The 18,007-nt window shown below is 40.9% G+C and overlaps 1 protein-coding gene across 10 annotated transcripts in view; it reads right to left on the bottom strand.

Annotated features, from left to right (window-relative positions):
* Window positions 1-18,007, bottom strand: part of SIPA1L2 (signal induced proliferation associated 1 like 2) — a 254,858-nt gene that overhangs the window by 25,784 nt on the left and 211,067 nt on the right. For all 10 annotated transcript variants that reach the window (XM_049867910.1, XM_049867906.1, XM_049867905.1 and 7 more), the window contains 4 exons: window positions 16,440-16,828; window positions 8,720-8,944; window positions 3,980-4,133; window positions 1,317-1,536 (listed from right to left, as the gene is read on the bottom strand). In XM_049867910.1, coding sequence (XP_049723867.1) covers window positions 1,317-1,536; window positions 3,980-4,133; window positions 8,720-8,944; window positions 16,440-16,828 — 988 coding nt within the window. The remainder of the gene's footprint in view (window positions 1-1,316; window positions 1,537-3,979; window positions 4,134-8,719; window positions 8,945-16,439; window positions 16,829-18,007) is intronic.

Below are 18,007 nucleotides of genomic sequence, written 5' to 3'. Positions count from 1 at the left end.
AGATCTCACAATCACACTTTCAGCGTTTTAAATGAAAGAAATAACATCTGTAAGATAGTTTTGCTGGTTTTATAGACGTTTGTAAGAGGACATTAAAGTTACCTATTTATAAAAAAGCAAAAATATTTGGAAAATATTGACGTATTATATGTCTGTCTAACCTTTCAATGTGGTTATCAAGAAAGAGTTCAGAGTCTTCTTCAGTTTAGGTAAATGGACTCTTTACAACAGGCAGGATATTATGTTACTTAAAGAAACAGATTAGGAATTTTCCAAGACAAGGCTCATTTCCGATTGTTAAACATTAGAAATATTATTAGAACTATTATTTCATTTAGTATAGGACTCCTATGTGTATTATAAGTTCAAATAGGTTCTAAAGATTATGCTTTCTATGATGAAATTAAAAAAACTTGACAATGCATATACTTCTGGTTAAATTCCTCTTCTTCCTATACAACAGATAATATAACCTGCTGTCATCGAGGTGATTCCAACTCAGAGCAACCCTGTAGGACAGAGTAGAACTGCTCCACAGTGTTTCCACGGCTGCAAATCTTTACAGAAGCAGACTGCCACATCTTTCTCCCGAGGAGTGGCTGGTGAAGTCCAACCACCGACCTTTCAGTTAATAGCTGCATGCTTTTTTTTAACCACTGCACCACCAATAAATCTAACCAGTTTAAAATTGCCATTAAATAGTGCGATTTTTAATAAGGAACTGACAGTGTGTAAAAATCATAGATTTTTAGGATTTGAAGGAAAAAATCCAAGGAGTGAATTAGGATACAGAGAATGCAAGCAACATGCATAAGGACACAAAGCCCCCTGGGGGTAGGTTGGGTCTAAGACCCAGGCCTTCTGATTCTTGCCCACCACTTTCCCCAGCACCAGGTATTTAATTTCAAGGACGCACAGAAATACAAAGCTAGAAATCCAAACTCTGCTCCTTGCCTGTTACCCACTGGGAAATCCCCATCTCCTCTCCTGACTCCACAGTTTTCTTTTATTAAAATAGAGTTTTAGACATTTTTCTTTTAGATATAATAGCTGAAATATGATTTAGAAGTGAATATTTAACTTTATAAAAATGTTTAATATGAATTTTCCAGTTTTCTTCAAAATAGGCAGGGTATTGCTTCACTTGTTCATTCTGGGGCCTTTATCACATTTGAAAATTACTGGAAAAACAAAAACAAAACACAAAGCCTTCCTTCAAGACATGAAATCCAAGGAAGCCACTAAGGCACAGCGGCTATTTAGTTCAGCCCACGTACTGCAAACTGGCCCTGGCGACAGCGTGCCAGCCCACTTACTTCTCAGGCTCCCCATGCTGGGCACAGGCTGGGTCCGGGGAGGCAGGGTGCTGTGGTAGGGTGGGGTTGTGCTGAAGAGAATGTCGTTGGGCAGGGCTTGGTCAAGTATGGAACTTCGAGAACTGCCGAAGGAAGACCCTCTCCGATTACTGCAGATGCTCTCATCAGAGAGCGTGCGATACAGCGACCTTCTTGGAGACAGGTTCCCATAAAACGAAAACTAGGTGCGTTTAAACACAAGGGTAGGGGAGGGAGAGGAAAATATATGTTAAAAAACTAAAAACATGGGATTTATTTTACTAAAAACAGTTCTCATACTATTGTGATACCTTTTTTGAGTTTTCCCCCAGGCAGGCATAAAGCATTAAAAAACTTAGAAATATGGAGCCAGGCATGTGGCTTCGAGGCAAATGCACTGGGGCTTCAGTGCAGTGATTGGATTTTAATGTTCTCCTCCTTTGACATTCTGTGAAATATTATCCTGAATTAGACATGCACAGCTTTATTAATTCTGAAATGTTAAATGGAACTTCCATGACCTCGCAGCAGTGGCAGCTCCTGGAAATATATAAGGTTGCCATTTCAGGCAACAGATAGTCACATAGTGTCAGCTTCATTTTAATTTGAAACGACTATATTTTAATACTGGGGAATTTTTTTGTACCAATCAACTGTATGTGAGGTTCAATCTAATCTAAATAATAAAACTAATTTTGAACACTGCAGCTTCCTCGGCCATATAAAACAGGTTCAAGAAAAATGGTATCAATCTAGTAAAATCTTATTGCCCACTTAAAATTATCACTTGAAAAAAACTTATTACAATGGTTGAAAACTGACTTAAGAGTAATTGATTATAACCAGATTTAAAGTGACCATTAAAATATTGTGTGTTAGATCACAGACAGCATCAGGATAGTTCTCAGTAAAGAAGCAAGTTGTCAAAAAGACTCAAGAAAAAAGTAAATCAAATTTGAATTCCCAACTACTTCCTCTGCATATTGAACCACATTCCTTTTACAACAATACTAAAAGCCAGAATATTCACATCAAACAAATATAGAAATGGCTATTTACATTCACGAATGCAGCAAGAAGGCTAAAAATATGTCTATTGTGCGTGTTCCTTCCATTCTGCCAAGGCTTCCCGACTGATGAATGGTACTCAAATGTGTGTGAACTGCAAAGTTAAATTTACACCATGAAAAGAAGGTGACTTGTCTTAGAAGAAAACAAAACACATGCCAAGGAGAAGCTCATTACTATCAAAAGAAAAGCCATTTGCACTTTTTACACAAGTTTGCCTTTGCACCCAAGTTTATATAGTATCATGTACATGATTTGATACACGTTTAAAAAGAAGACTCATTATGATTAAGTTCTTACGGGATTCCCTCTTCACACATGACCAGCAGGCCCTTCAGAACATGGTTATAAGCATAGCAGATTAAAGCAGCTTTGAGGTAGTATCTAATTAGAGTCTTATTATAAGAACACAATTAGGTTAATTCCAGCATTGTTTTATTATAGGGAAGACAAAAGCACAAAGACTTGCTTTCACTCTGATCACAGTCAATGTGGCAATGCCTGATTTTTACCTTTTTTCCTTTTTATTTGAATAAGAGGGAGCACTGAATTAGAAGTAAGAATACCTGAATTCTGCTCCTGTTGCTGCCATCACATACTTGTGAGTTAACATTTTATCATTCGGGGGCTCAGTTACTCGCAAAAAGAGAACCGGCTAAATAACCTGTAAAGCTGCTTTTAATAATTTCCAAGTGGTTTAATGGTTCAGTAATAATGAAACTAAAAATAATACTAACAATCAGTACTTTATCAAGAGACCACTACACTGTGACTGAAGAGGGCAGGCCATTGGGCATGAGGCCGCTTTATAATCTTTATGCACAGCCTTCACGGTGCTCTCTGCATACTTCCATGCAGCACAGTGCCCGCCCCACCACTATTTATAATGCCCCGGAAGCAGTAGCACAGTGCCCGCCCCACCACTATTTATAATGCCCTGGAAGCAGTAGCGCAGTGCCCACCCCCATCACTATTTATAATGCCCCAGAAGCAGCAGCACAGTGCCTGCCCATCACTATTTATTATGCGCCGGAAGCAGAATCATATGAATAGGATTACATCTAAGGAAAGGCAGCCTACAGCAGAGGATAAGAGTTCTGGATCAAAAAGCAGGTGCCCTGAATTGAAGTATTACTACAGGGAATTGGTTTAGAATTTTTTTTTATAGTTGTTATTTACTGATCACCAATTATACCCAAATCCTGTACTAGGTTCTCCACGTGTTATTTCTTTTCTTCACTATATCTCTGCAATAGAGTATCTTTACCTTTTAGATGATGACAACTGAAGCAGAGAGGCAGAGTAACTTGCATAAAGTACCACAACTAATAATTGTTGGAACCTGGATTTGAGGCTTGCTCCATCCAGATTTAAAACTCTGTGATATGTGATCAGTGATATGCTGCTTCCTTATAAAATAAAATTTAAAAACGACCTGCCACACCAGAGAGTTAGTGGGATAAGGGTCAAGAGACAGAATGCATGTGAAAGTACTCTGGGAGCTGTCAGGCTGTTTTTTTGGTTTTTCAAAAGAAAAAAAAAAAAAACAACTCCAAGGCCCCACAAAAGTAGCTAACCTTTCTTCTCCCCTCCTCCACTAAGGGGCTGTCAGGAAGCATCAATTTCAGAAAATCTTCTTTTGTCAGAACATGTGGAGTTTCTGAAATGGCCTCTCCTGCCACCGTCTGATGCTGGCTTGCTGTGGACATGGTATCCATTTCACTATACATTCTGTTGAAACAAATCAGAACTGAAATTAAGAGATTTGGTAAAGTGCCTATAGCACTATGAATTAAAATCCAGTAACCAGTTTCAACAGCCACACACACACATACAATTCTTAATTATTTAGTCAGTTTGCTTTTGCTGCATTTGCTCCAAATCCCCATGCCTTTTTGTATTTGTGAAATGAGTTCAACCGCAAGTTAGATTTCTGAATAATTCAGGAACAAATCAGATCCCCAAAGCCCAGGACACAAAGAAAATACAGCCAACTCTTAAAATAAGGCTGCGCTTTCCCTTTCCTAATCTGTGTCAGAAAACACTGTTTCAATAATTCATCAGAGATTATCATACATCTTTTGAAGCAACCCTGGGGCTTCTCAGAGAGATGAGAGCGTCCTTCTCTTGAGGCTGGACAACCAGACCCATACCTCACCCTAGCAACAGAGAGTCACCTGAGGGAGAGGCCTGGAGTTTAAGAGTAATCAATCCAAGTGTATGCCAAGCATGTTTTATTATCAGCAATTTCACAAAGCTGTTTGGATAAATAAAGCAGCTGTCTCCCTTAATTATCAGTGTATAAAAATGTATTTATGGACAACCAAAGACTGTCAAGCTGAATTACTGTTCTCAGCTCTTTTCCAGGGAAGAAACCGGGGAGTCATTTTAAAAAGGTTTATTCTGAAAATGCAATCTGAGTAACCAGCCTTCCTAGAGACACAGTGAATAATCAGGGGCTGTACTGCCCGTGGAGGCACAAGGCACTGAAGCGGAACACTCCAGGAATGTGTGTCCCCAGCAGCAAGCCACAGAAGATGACCCACATGTTCTCATGTGCCATGGAGGTGGCTTTATTTCCAAAGCCAGGCTACCCGGCCACAGTGCGACACCTCACTGGGAAATGGTTAGACGACACTAACACAGATATGCTCACAATTAAGAATCCTTGATCTGGAAGTCTCTGTGACTTCTGCTTTGTTCCTGAGGGGGGACAGCCTTTCTTACATTGCTTAGTTCTGGAAGTACAGCCAATGCTGACAACATGAACAAGCAGCTTCTGTAAAAAGAAGCTTTTAAAAACTTTAAAAACTTACTAAAGACTTGGCTTGCTTGTGGGATAGCATGACATTAGAACGGTAGCTATCAGGAGGCCAAAGTCGTGGAAGGTCTCTGCATGAAAGAATATAAGGAATGCTGCAATGGAAAGTTTATGAAGAGTGCATCCAAGAAGTGCCCCAAAGCCCAGGTCCTATCTTTGGGAAACCAACAGGTTCACGATGGTTAATGTTATGTGTCAACTTGGGGAGGCTAGGATTCTCAGTGGTTTGGCAGGCACTACATAATCACCTTTCATTTTGTGATCTGATATGATGGCCAATCAGCTGAAGGGGAGTGTCCCTGAGGATGTGGCCTGCCTGCAGTATACAGATCGATGTTTTGGTAAAGCTCCCTGTCTCTTTCTCGAGCCTGCACTCTTCTTGTCACCTGACCTCTGCTTCCTGGGACATAAGCCTGCAGAAGTCTCTGGTCTGCCACCTGACCTGCAGGTGTTGGATTTGCCAGCCTCCACAATCCCATGAGCCAGCAGAGGCCTCCAGCCTGCCACCTGACCTACAGATTTTGGGTTCATTAGCCTTGAAACCACGTGAGATAGCAGAGGTCTTCAGCCTGTTGCCAGCCCCCACAACTGCATGAGCCATTTCCTTGAAGTAAATTTCTCTCTATACATATTTATACACACTTCACTGGTTTTGCTCTCTACAGAAAACAGACTAAGACAAGGTCCCACTGTTAACTGATTAGATAAGAAGATTATACTATTATTACTATTAAAATACGTTGGTCTTGCTTCTCTACGTGTTTGACTAAAAACCACTAGCCTTCTCTGCTAAATTATAATTTTTTAACAACTGCCAAATAACATATCATAAATGTGCTCTGAGGGCCTACTCTGCACCAGTCACTGCACATTCAGAGGTGAACAGGACACAGTCTTCCTGGGCTGTCTCTAGTCATGCGTACAGGACAGGACAGTGGGAAATCACAGGTGGTTACAGTGCCGTGTGCGTGCAGAGGATGCAGGAAGACCTCACCTCAGGATGGTATGGCCACAGTCAGGAACTTAGGAAGGGCGTTTAGGCAGAGGGAACAACATAAAGGGAGACAGATGCCTAAGACAGAATAGCTCTTTTAGGGCAATAAAAACAGAGCTATAAAGAAGCGTAGGGGTCAAGGTGGCCAGAGATGAGGCTTGGAAGTATGGATGGGACAAATCGTGACGGACGATGCACGCCATGCTAAGAGATTTAGCTGTAACCCTGAGGATACTAGAGCTTAGAAGCGTTACAAATAGAGAAGCAAACATGCTTTGGGTATTAGAAGAAAGAAAAGCATTCTGGGTACAATGCGGAAAGCAGAAGGAGGGGCCAGGATGGAGGCGGGGGACCACTTAGGGTACCGAGCAACAGCCCGGGGCAGAGACAGGACATACGATGGCAGAGCTATAGCCAGAGAGATGGAGAGGTGGTGATTGGGTTTAAGGAGGTAGCACCAATAAGACTTGGGAACAACAATGTGAAACGTAAGGTCAGAGTGTTGGGTGGATCACAAATTTCTGACCAATTAGACAGTAAAACCACTTAAACACAGAATACTGAAGAAGGTGTAGGTTTTAAGAGGATACAAAAGAGTTCCTTAGAACATTTCAACATGAACTGGGAAAAGTGCAACTAAAAACTGGCATTATCCTTTTATAATCAATGCCAATTTAATATAGGGAATAACATGCCCGCTTACAGTATACTGCAATTAGTCACCTCTGTGTGGTTTTTTCCTCACCTCAGACTGGGTAGTCCTGAAAACAGGGACTGGAACTTAATTGGTTTTGGATTGCTAATACCTAGTATAACTTTTCACATGTGGTAAATATGAACATTCAAGGGTTGTCGAATAAATAAATAACTAGCTCTTGTAAATGGTATTTTAAAATGTGAGATTATAGGTTCCCATTTGAAAAATTTCTACACAAACTGTTTAGTGACATTACAGTTTTCACCGCATGTCAACATTCTCTTTAACTGCACTCGGTTGTTCTGTGTCCAGTGCTTTAGCTTCCCTGTCCGCTTACGTTCTCATCTTTGCTTCTGAGTCATTGTTGGCCTTTTGGTCTCATGTAGATGGTTTTTTAATGGAGCACTGTACTCATGGGTAATATCCTTTTTGTATGTCAATTGGTTATTTTGTTAAAAGATGACCTCAAGGGATAGCTGAGGTTCACACTCCCTTTTGTGATTCACCCCGGCACGCGTACATATGTCGACCCGGAGACACAAGCCCATTTCTCACAATAGTCCTGACTTTGCCGCTCTTTTAAAGTCAGTGTCATAAAACCTGCATGACAAAATGCCTAAGTTCTGGGTCCTCAAGTGAAAAATGTCCAAAAGGGCTCCTTCCACACTTTGCTGACTTTCAAAGAGGGCCCTTCTCCTTACCCAGTGCTTACACCTATATACAACATGCTAATAAAACTATGTTATAGAATCTAAAAGGCTTGTAGTGACTTTCAGAAGACTCTTAGTAGGTAAAAGTACCAACATATCTTTATAACATTTGTATTCACAACAAAAAGGTCTAGTTATCAATATAAAAGTGCTTCCCAAATAAGTCATTTATAATTACTGATATGCTTTTTTTAACTAAAAGATCCCATGTTCAATCTCAGCACAAAAATGACTTTTAATTTAGATGGTAATATCCTTTGAACCACACTTAAGACATGGAGTCACTTTTTAAAAGAAAAAAATAATAGTTCATTGACCAAGATGAAAATCTAGAAGAGGCATCACTGCACTTGCGTACATGCGCACACACACATATGTGTGCACACAACTCCCCACACGCATCTGAGGGTACCACTGTATGCAGGCACAGTACCACACAATGATCTGATGATTTAGCCTTGAAAAAAACAGGCAAAGCAACAGCTAAATAGCTCTTACTAGCCTAAAGAACATGATTACTTTTCTCTTTATGGAGCCACCGGTACAGTTTTCACAAGCATTATAAATGGGTTAGCAGTATTTTTTTCTCTTTTCTTTCTTCAGATACAAAGCATCCCTTCCTGCCTACCACCAAAAACCTAACAAGCGAAAGGGAAATCCAAGTCATGGGAAAGTTAAGTAAAATATTTTTCCTTTCATGATGTCATTTATACAGCAATTTTCAGAAACAAACTGACTATATGGGAATTCAAACTGCCTTTGAACTTGTCTATTTACAAAGAATCTACGCTTGCACCATTAATACATTCATTTTAATTACATTAATACACATAATTTACAGCATACGACTTTTCTATTGGAGGCAGCTTTTTAAACCTAAGAACAAAAAGCAAAGACAATTTTTTTAATGTAAAAATCAAGGAAAGAGGAGACTTTTAAAGAGAAATATAAATGCCAGCATTTAAAGTTTTTTAAAAATACATTTTTAGATTATTCTTTTTTAGTTAATGCATTTCTGTTGGGGGAAAACACATTTGTGGAGCCAATCCTCCCGAACATATAACTTTGACTAGAGGAGAACAAGCAGACCCTTACCCCTGGCACTCGGTCACCTCGGGCTCCTCAGGTGGTGGGCTGCCCTCTGACTTCTTCCAGCCGATGACATACTTGCTCACTGCTCCTTGTCTGTGGTAGGGCTTGGACACTGACCCGGGAGCCTGTTGACTGCTACTGTGAGACACAATGTAGACCTTGGATGTATCCAGAGACCCACTATTTTTGGAACAGTGAGTTGAAGGGCTTCCTGAACGGTGTGAACCACTGAGGAGAAAAACATAAAAAAGCAGCAACACAATCAGATCTCAGCCAGGCTGGCAAACATCCAGGTTCAGAGTCACAGTAGTTTACTCCTCTCCTTCTCTGTGAAGCGGATGTGACCTTCTTTTTTACACACGCACCTTCTTAGAAGGCCTCGCTCTACACAGTCCAAGTAAGCACATGTGCAAGCTGTATACTTGTGGCAAGAGGGACGTTAAAATTACAGTCAGGGGAGATCTAACGGAAAAATGGAAAAATGGACAACATAAACTGACGCTCCAGAAAAGAAGGAGCCCCAGCAGTGACTAAACGTAAGAAGAGATGCTCAACCTCAGTTGTCATCAGGGAAGCAAACCTGTTGCCGTCCGACTCACAGAGACCCTAAAGGACAGAGCAGAACTGCCCCACAGGGTTTCCAAGGAGCTGCTGGTGGACTCAAACGGCCAATCTACTGGTTAGCAGCTGAGCTCTTAATCACTATGCCACCAGGGCTCTGTCAGCGGGAAAAGTCAAGCTAAACCACATGGTGAAATACCATTATTGCCCACCAGACTGACAAAAATGGAAACATATGCCCACACCCAGTGTTAGCAAGAACCTGGAGTAATGGTTATTCTCCTCCTGTTAGGGGGAGTGTAAAGTGGGCAAAGCAGTTTGGAAAACAGTTTGGGCATCACCTGATGAAGGTCTGCACTGCCATAATACTGTACGATCCAGCAGTTCCACTCCTAAGTGTATGCCCTGAATTATGTTGAACGTGATTTCATTTTTTAAAAAATAAAGTTCACAAACAGGCAAAATCGAACAACACATTGTTCATGAATATATAAGCACCATACATACTAAAGGAAACCCTGGTGGTGTAGTGGTTAACAGCTACGGCTGCTAATCAAAAAGTCAGCAGTTTGAATCCACCAGGCCCCTTGGAAACTCTATGGGGCAGTTCTACTCTGTCCTTTAGGGTCGCTATGAGTTGGTACTGACTTAACAGCAGTGGGTATACATACTAAGGAAACCCTGGTGGTGTAGTGGTTAGGTGCTACGGCTGCTAACCAAAAGACTGGCAGTTCAAATATACCAGGCGCTCCTTGGAAACTTTATGGGGGCAGTTCGACTCTGTCCTATAGGGTCGTTGTCGGAATTAACTAGATGGCAACGGGTTATACATATTAACTCTAAAGAAAAGCAAGGGAATGATTATCACAAAAATCAGGTTAGTGTTTACTTGTAGGGAGAAGGAAAGGGGTGTGATAGGACGGGACAGAGAGAGCTTCCAGGCCCAGCCATGTCCTAGCCTTAACCTGGGGGGAGTTACAATGCATGATCTCTATATTATCATATGATTAGACAACAACAACAGAATATTTAAGAAGCTGGAATTCCTAAAAACAATAAAACATTGAAAATGCCAGTGGATAAGCTCAAGCAGTGGAAAAGCTACACTGACTGACTTAGGAATTAGGTGGACTGCATGCCCACCCCTAGAAATCTAAAAGCCTACAGATCTTTTTAAATTCAGGGAGACCAACAATAAAATGTTTTATGAAAAACTAGTAAAGATAAAGATTATGAATTACTTTCCAAATAGGAAACTTTTTAAAAGGTTTAATTATGGTTCTAATGCCAGAGTTTAGAAAGGTTCTAATGCCAGAGTTTAGAGCTTCACTTTCAGAAAACTTGGCACACGAGAGCAGCATGAGGATTCTGGCCAGACTGCCTGGGGTCCAATGCCAGCTCCAATGCCCGTGTGTGAGGCCCTCAGTTTTCTCGGTAAAATGGGGATAATTATTTAGGGTTGTTCTGAATAGTCCAGGGTAAAGCATTATGTAAATGCAGTTAATTTTTTAAAAGTGATGCATGAAAGAATTATTCACAAGTAGGAGTCCTTGCTATTCAAAAGAGTTTACCACGGGGTTCCTCAGGTAGCTAGCTCCTCCTGTATAATGAAATATAGTTTTATTTGGAAACTTCTGATTTTTTTTTTTTTTTCTGATTAGCACATAACTTTTCTGAAAAGCCTACCTATAAAGCAAGTACCACACAATGGAGGAAGTAAAAAAAAAAAAGTCTAAAATTAAGAATGATATTAAAACGGACTTCTTACAGGGGTTCAAAAGGATAATAAGGAAACAAAATACACTGACTCACCTTTGGGTCTTTGTATCTTGGAGAAATTTTAAAAAAATTAAAAAATAGAAGTGAAAAACAATCAACAACAAAACCAAACACCTCATCTACTTCCACGAAGTAGCTTGGCTGCAGGCAGGAGGTCTGATGTCCCCTGAGTGAGAGCTCTCTGGGTTCCAGCACTCTAGGCTCTCAGCCATGATCCCAACAATGTCCACAACACAGATCAAATACCAGCTTGGTGGAATAATAAAGTACAGTGTTGAGAGCAAACTAAGGAACAAGCAAGGAATAAACTAGGCCTGGAAAGAGCAAGCTAGCTAACCCGTTGCCATCAAGTCCATTCTGACTCATAGCAACCCTGAAGGACAGAGTAGAACTGCCCATAGGGTTTCCAAGGCTGTAATCTTTATGGAAGCAAACTGCCACATCTTTCTCCCACGGAGCAGCTGGTGGGTTCGAACTACTGACCTTTCGGTTGGCGACTGAGCGCTTTACCACTGTGCCACCAGAGCTCCTTTTAGGGAGATAACTCTTTCCATTAATGAGGGGCATAACAGTTAATAAACTCCTAACATAAAACCCAGTATCTAGATAATGGGTTCTGAAAAAAAAAAGGCCTAGATATTTTTCCGAAACTTCCTAATTTAAAAAAATTTCAGACCTACAGAAAATGCACAAGCACAGAAGAAACATCCACGTACCTTTTGTCTAGATTCACTAATTGTTACTATTTTGTTAAACCTGCATTACTCCTCTCTCTCTATGCGTACTCCTCTCTGAACTGTTTGAAAATTAGTTGCAAGAATTATGACATTGTACCCCTATATTTCAGCACGCATTTCCTAAGAATAAGAACATTTTCCTACATAATGGCAATATAATTATCACACTCAGGCATTAATGAAATACTATTATCTAAAAAATTTTTTTTTTTTTAATATGCAGTCCATATTCTAATTTTCCAATTATCCCAATAAGGCATATAGCTTTTGTTTACCCCATTTAGAATCCAATTAAGTGTCCTGAATTGCATTTAGTTACCATGTGCGGCATATATTTTAAAACCCTTGATGGTCCCCAAGATGTCTCATATTCAGATTTAAATGATAAATATTCCAGTCAAAGTTATCACATGACTAAACAATCTTATCTGGTACTGAAAATGCCCAAAGGAAGGCAACCCCCTCAATAAACCCTCTTTAAGTTTTTTAAAAAATTTTTTAACCAAAAATGACAAGTCTGGGGTACTCAAAGTCATGGTACAGTGAGTATGATGCATTTGTGCGGCAGATTCACATTTTTCCCGCTGATATAAGAGAATGTTTTTGAGAAGGTGTGCTCAATAATGACCACATAAATTGCTAACCCTATGTATTTTTCCATTTGTTTTTGTAAAAGATACTTTTCCAATCAAAACTTGATTAAAAACTCTCTTACCCAATTAATATATTTTAAAGTTGACTCTAAGAATAAATTTACTGAGTGTATTTGATGAGCAATATACTGGCACAAATCTGTGCTTGGTAGCAGTAACTTCGTTATATATGTTTTCTCTGAAGCTGGTAAACACTCAAGAATGTTGGTAATAAATTTTTGTTATAAATCCTTTTTATTTTACAATAAAGTTCTTATTTTAGAGTCATACTGCCAACTTTCAAACATTTGTACTAACAGAAGAGTAAGCTGATAATTACATGGGCAATTTACAAGAAGACCCAGAACATGAGTTTCCCTTTTTTTTTGCAGTTGATTTATTTCACTCTGCAAAATCTTGGTTAGGCTAATGTGAATACTCTTTGTATTTTGAGCTCTGATCAAAGTGCCCTGCTCACATAGGAAGAAAAAAACATGTTTGCTAAATTAAAAGCACTGAGCAGCTGGCGAAAGCAGGCTAGATATAAGTTTGTTCTGCTTAATGGGTGATTCCTAGAACTCCACCCGTTTTTTTCTCACACCAGCGTAGCTTGTCCTAAAGAGCTGTAAGTGCCCTCCTCGCTTCTGTTTAGTATAATTGTACCATATACACAATTCCATGCTTGCTTTATTCCCAGGTGGCGGTCAGGCAGCACACGTGTGTGAGTTGGGGCTGGGGGGTGGCGGTAGTGAAACAGCACAATTAGAAAAGTCAGGCGTAGAACATATGCAGATCTGGGCTTCTGTAACTGTGGATTAGGAATCGCTGATCCCTGTGCATATCCCTTGTCCTTCCCTAGGGTATCCAAAAACGCCAAAAAAAAAAAAAAAAAACCAAACTCATTGCCCTCGACTAAATTCTGGCTCACAGTAACCCTATACAACAGAATAGAACTGCCCCATGGGGTTTCCAAGGCTTTAATCTTTACAGAAGGAGACTGCCACATCTTTCTCCCTCTGAGTGGCTGGTGGGTTTCAATCACCAACCTTTCAGTTAGCAGCTGAGTGCTTAATCACTGCACCACCAGGGCTCCTTCTAGGCTACACAGGCCCTGGTTACTAACTCTATCAGTAAGTATTCGAGTGCTCTTATTTTTGTTCCTTCTTTCACTCAGCAAATATTCAAGTGCCTACCACGTGCAAGGAGTCCCTGGGTAGCAAATGGTTAATGTACATGGCTGCTAATTGAAAGACTGAAAGTTTGAGACCACCCAGAGTTACCTCAGAAGAAGGGCTTGGCGATCTACTTGGGAATCATCGGCCATTGAAAACCCTACAAAGCACAGTTCTACTCTGACACACACAGGGTCACCATGAGTTGGAACTGACTTGATGGCAACTGGAACTGAACTAGAACCACTTGCAAGGCACCATCCTAAGTGCTGGTGTTACAAACATGAATAAGAAGGGCAGAGTCCCTATCAGCCTCAAAACACAGACATCCAGTGAGAAGAAGACAGCCTGCATTCTTGTGGAAGGACACAGGCAAAAAGCCCCAACAAACAACCTGAGCCAGGGTAAGTGCTCTGAAGAAGATGCCCTGAGGTTAGGTATGACTTTAGCTGGGCTGGCTGGCACAGATGGCAGCCCCTACTAGACAGTCTCTGTTTTTCTGCTACTTGAGCTACTCCCTGCTCACAACCTGCACTTAGGGATGGGGCCCAGCTCTGAACTGACAGCCATGCCATCTGACCTGGAAGAGGGGAGGAGAGTAAGGAGCTGATTTACGTGCCGGTATGCCCATGCCTCCCGCTTCCAGACTCCACCATTTCAGAGTGCACAGAATCTTAGGGTGACTCAACAGGCCAGCCCCTTACACTTCAATTAGTGAAGTAACTTTTACCTCAACACACAGAAAACAAGCAAATAGTTTAGTTCTTACTTCCCCTCGAGTATAGGCTGGGGGAGGTACTAAGAAGATTCAGTGCAATGACTGGATTTCATACTGAGCAAAAGCCTACGATGCAAGTTGGAAACTGTGATTTTCAAGTCATCACCAACTAAGAATTACAAGTAAAAGGCAGCCAAGTGGTAAAGGGCTCCACTCACTCAATGTGTATCATTTTCCACAATAGCTGTGCACACATGCAATTTAAAGTGCTGGGGAAAAATACATAATCAGAAATTCAATCTAGCACTTTTATATACTTTCTAATAGTCTAACCCATTAAATTAATGAACAGTTAAGGTATTCAAGAAAATCTACTTCAAATGCCTATAAATATCTCTGCCTCTATTTATAAATGAGTGTGCTCGGAAAGCCATTCCCACAGAAATATTACTTAATAGTAATGTAGAAATTCTTTGTGATGCCAATTACATTTGTCTAACAAGGCATCTATCATGAAATTAGCTGTTTTACAAAAGCTTATAAACTTTGTATAAGACATCAGAAGGTTATGAACTCCCCCAATGGTTTTTATAGTATGGTCAATTTTCAATTGTCCCTGAAACAAATAGGATTAACTCAGGTAACCAAAGTCACTGATAATCCTTAAATGTTATTTTAGCTCTTTACTACTAAACTTAAGTCAGATTATTCAATGGGACTGGTAAAAAGTAGTAGGAGTATCTATTGTGAAAATAATCTATATCCTCTGCTTCTTCTGCCCCACCTGACAGAAGACAGATTATGTGATGGTCATTTATAATTTCCCTGTCTAGCATTCATTCCTTTTTCTTTCGGTAAAACAACACCCTGCTTTTCTTCTGGAGACGTGCTATCTTCACCGTTCTTCAGCCGAAGGGCTTGGTAGGACTGATCCCGGCCCCCCCCCCGGAGGGCCCTGGTTGCCTTACTCTGTGAAGCAAGGGGTGATGTGAGAAAGGGGGAAGCTGTCAGGGGAGCGGTGGCCTTAGACACACGTGGGAGGGGGAGCTTGGAGGAGCACAGAGAAGCCTATAGCCCCTCATAGGGAGAAATGCTCTTGTTAAGACAGCAGGTACCTAGGAGAATATCCCCATTATTAGTTCAGCTGACTGTCCTCCAGTATTTCAAGAGTTTCGGGGAAAAGTCAGTAACTCAGGGCTGAACGAGGGAAGGCCTTGGTGACAGGAAGGAAAATGGCAGCACAGCTGGTGTACAGGAGTTAAATTCTGGACACGGCCAAGCCTGAATAAATGTATTTCTTGCCTAGACTTTATGTGAAATTGAAGGCAAGAATCACAAATTATTAGTTTTAAAACCACTGTACAGACATATGCCAATATTAGTTTAAAAACACTCCTGATTATATATTAAATATGTACACTTAGAACACAATGTCTTTAAATTTAGCTAGTCTTTATTTTAAAAATATCCAATCTCAACACACTCTTATTGTTATACAGAAGACCTCAAGTCTTCCTTTCTTGTAATGAGGGCCTTACAGACAGAAAAGGACTGTGTGTGTTGCTTTATTGCAGGAGCTATACACATACACAACATCGACGCTATTCCTAATTACTGCTCACTATAACCTGAGTGGGGCCCCGGTGGTACAGTGGTTAACTGCCTGGTTTCTAACCAAAAGGTCGGCAGTTCAAATCCACGAGTTGCTCCTTGGAAACCCTATGGAGCAGTTCTATTCTGTCCTCTAGGGTCACTATGATTTGGAATCTACTCAATGGCAACGGATTATAACATCAGTATTATCCAGCAGACTGAATTGGGAGAGAGAGAAGAGTGGCCTGACTAGAGCAACTGCTCTATGTAGTCTTCACACAAATTTAAAGCAAGAGGAAGGAAAGTAAAATCACAAATACATGAATTTATTAACAAGCAAATTTTCATAATTAGATTTTAGAAACAAGCACATCATATGAAGTCAGCAACTAGGTGATAACCTAGCTCCTGCTCATACTGGTGGTACCTTAGGCCCCACCTAAGACATTAACTCGGCTGGGTCTTGAAAATACTACCACCCCCACCCTGGCGGGTGAGAGAGCCCAGGGCTGCATACAGTGGAGCGCTCACCTGGAATGAGAGGATACCTCGCTGAGGTCGCCCATGCTGCCTTCGGCAGTATTGCTGATGGAAATGGCGGAGGCATAACCGTGAACCGCATACATCTTCACTGGCTCGTCGTCAGGCCCAGAGATGTCGGCAGCGTCAGCCCACTGCTCTGCCCGGCTGTGGATCATGGACCTGCTACCTGTCAGGTGCAGTGGGCCAAGGATGGATGTGGGCATGCATGGGGTCGTGTCAATGCCACTGTCCGTGGAGGCCCCTTTGATGTAGGTTAATCCGAGCAGTTCCGGGTCCATCAGGTCTCCAGATCCAAAGTGCTTATCATCGCTGTTGCTGGAGGTGTTACTGGAGAGTGTATTGCTGCTGGAATGACTTGAGCAACTTTTATCTCCAATCTTGAGAAGAAAGAAACAAAAGGCTTCAAATGGGTCCCATACTTTGCTTGCTTATAAAGACTATCTTTCTCATCCAGACTCACAAAACTACGAACCAAAATGATCTCATCTAAATCCTTAGTAGCCACTCACTCTTCAGTGTGAGGCAGTGGTAGAATTCACTTTTTACGCAGAAGTCCATGATCCATAATTCCTCCCATAATTTATCCTAAGTGGGTATTTTCCCTTTTAAAGTCTTTGTTGAACTAATTTATGCACGAAGCACAAAAATTTTGCCACAGGTTACTAATAATCAACACATGTTATCTAAATGGGAAAGCCCAGCAATACCTAATAAAAGGAGGAGAACATCCTGTTACTGTGAAAATGCTCCTATAACTGATTACAGTGTCAGTACCGAGTTTGGGTCAGAAGACCTGGGTCTGACTCACAGTGGTAGGACTTTCGGTCAGTCACTTAGCCCTCTCCTGGTACCTGTAATACTGAGCTTACATGATTAATGTGTGGAACAAATGAGACAATGTATGCAAGAACACTTTGCTACTGCAAAGCACAATATAAGGAGGAGGTATATCTCCATGAGAGACACGTCAAATTATGCCCCAAATGTTAAAGAGATAGGACTCCCTTTAGAGTAAATAGGTCTGAAAAAGAGTCAGTGATCTGGGGTCCCTAGAAGACAAAAAGCAAACAGAACAGAATAAATGTTCCGTCTGTCCACTGTGCTTACACAGACATGGCCTCTCTTCATAGCCTGGGCATGAACAGGACCTGCGGCAATTAACAAAGGGCTGAGCAATACTGAAAACAAGCCCCTGGCCTACTGTAATGCGGTTTGAACTTTTCTTATTTCATTCCCTCCTATCAGGTCCTTAAGCAAACCCCCCTGACCTTATAATCACACATCAATATTCTCAAGTCTACCACCTCCTCCTGCCTCCCTCTGCTTAAACTACTGTTAGAGATTTGTACCAGTAGGATTTAAAATGGATACTGTAAGGATGACTCAAGAAAAGGTCCAGGCTATAGGTGAGGGAAGAAATGTAGACTATATTGGCTAATAGGCAACTAGAAAGCTCTCCAACGCTACATTAAGGAAGAGGAAAGAAACAACTCGGATCAGGGGCTTACAAAATTTCTTTAAAATGTTGGCTATATATGGCAACAAGCAACAATTCC

This window comes from Elephas maximus, chromosome 24 (genome assembly GCF_024166365.1).
Source record: "Elephas maximus indicus isolate mEleMax1 chromosome 24, mEleMax1 primary haplotype, whole genome shotgun sequence".
In the NCBI taxonomy this organism is placed as follows: domain Eukaryota; kingdom Metazoa; phylum Chordata; class Mammalia; order Proboscidea; family Elephantidae; genus Elephas; species Elephas maximus.
This window is presented reverse-complemented; position numbering and strand designations above follow the sequence as displayed.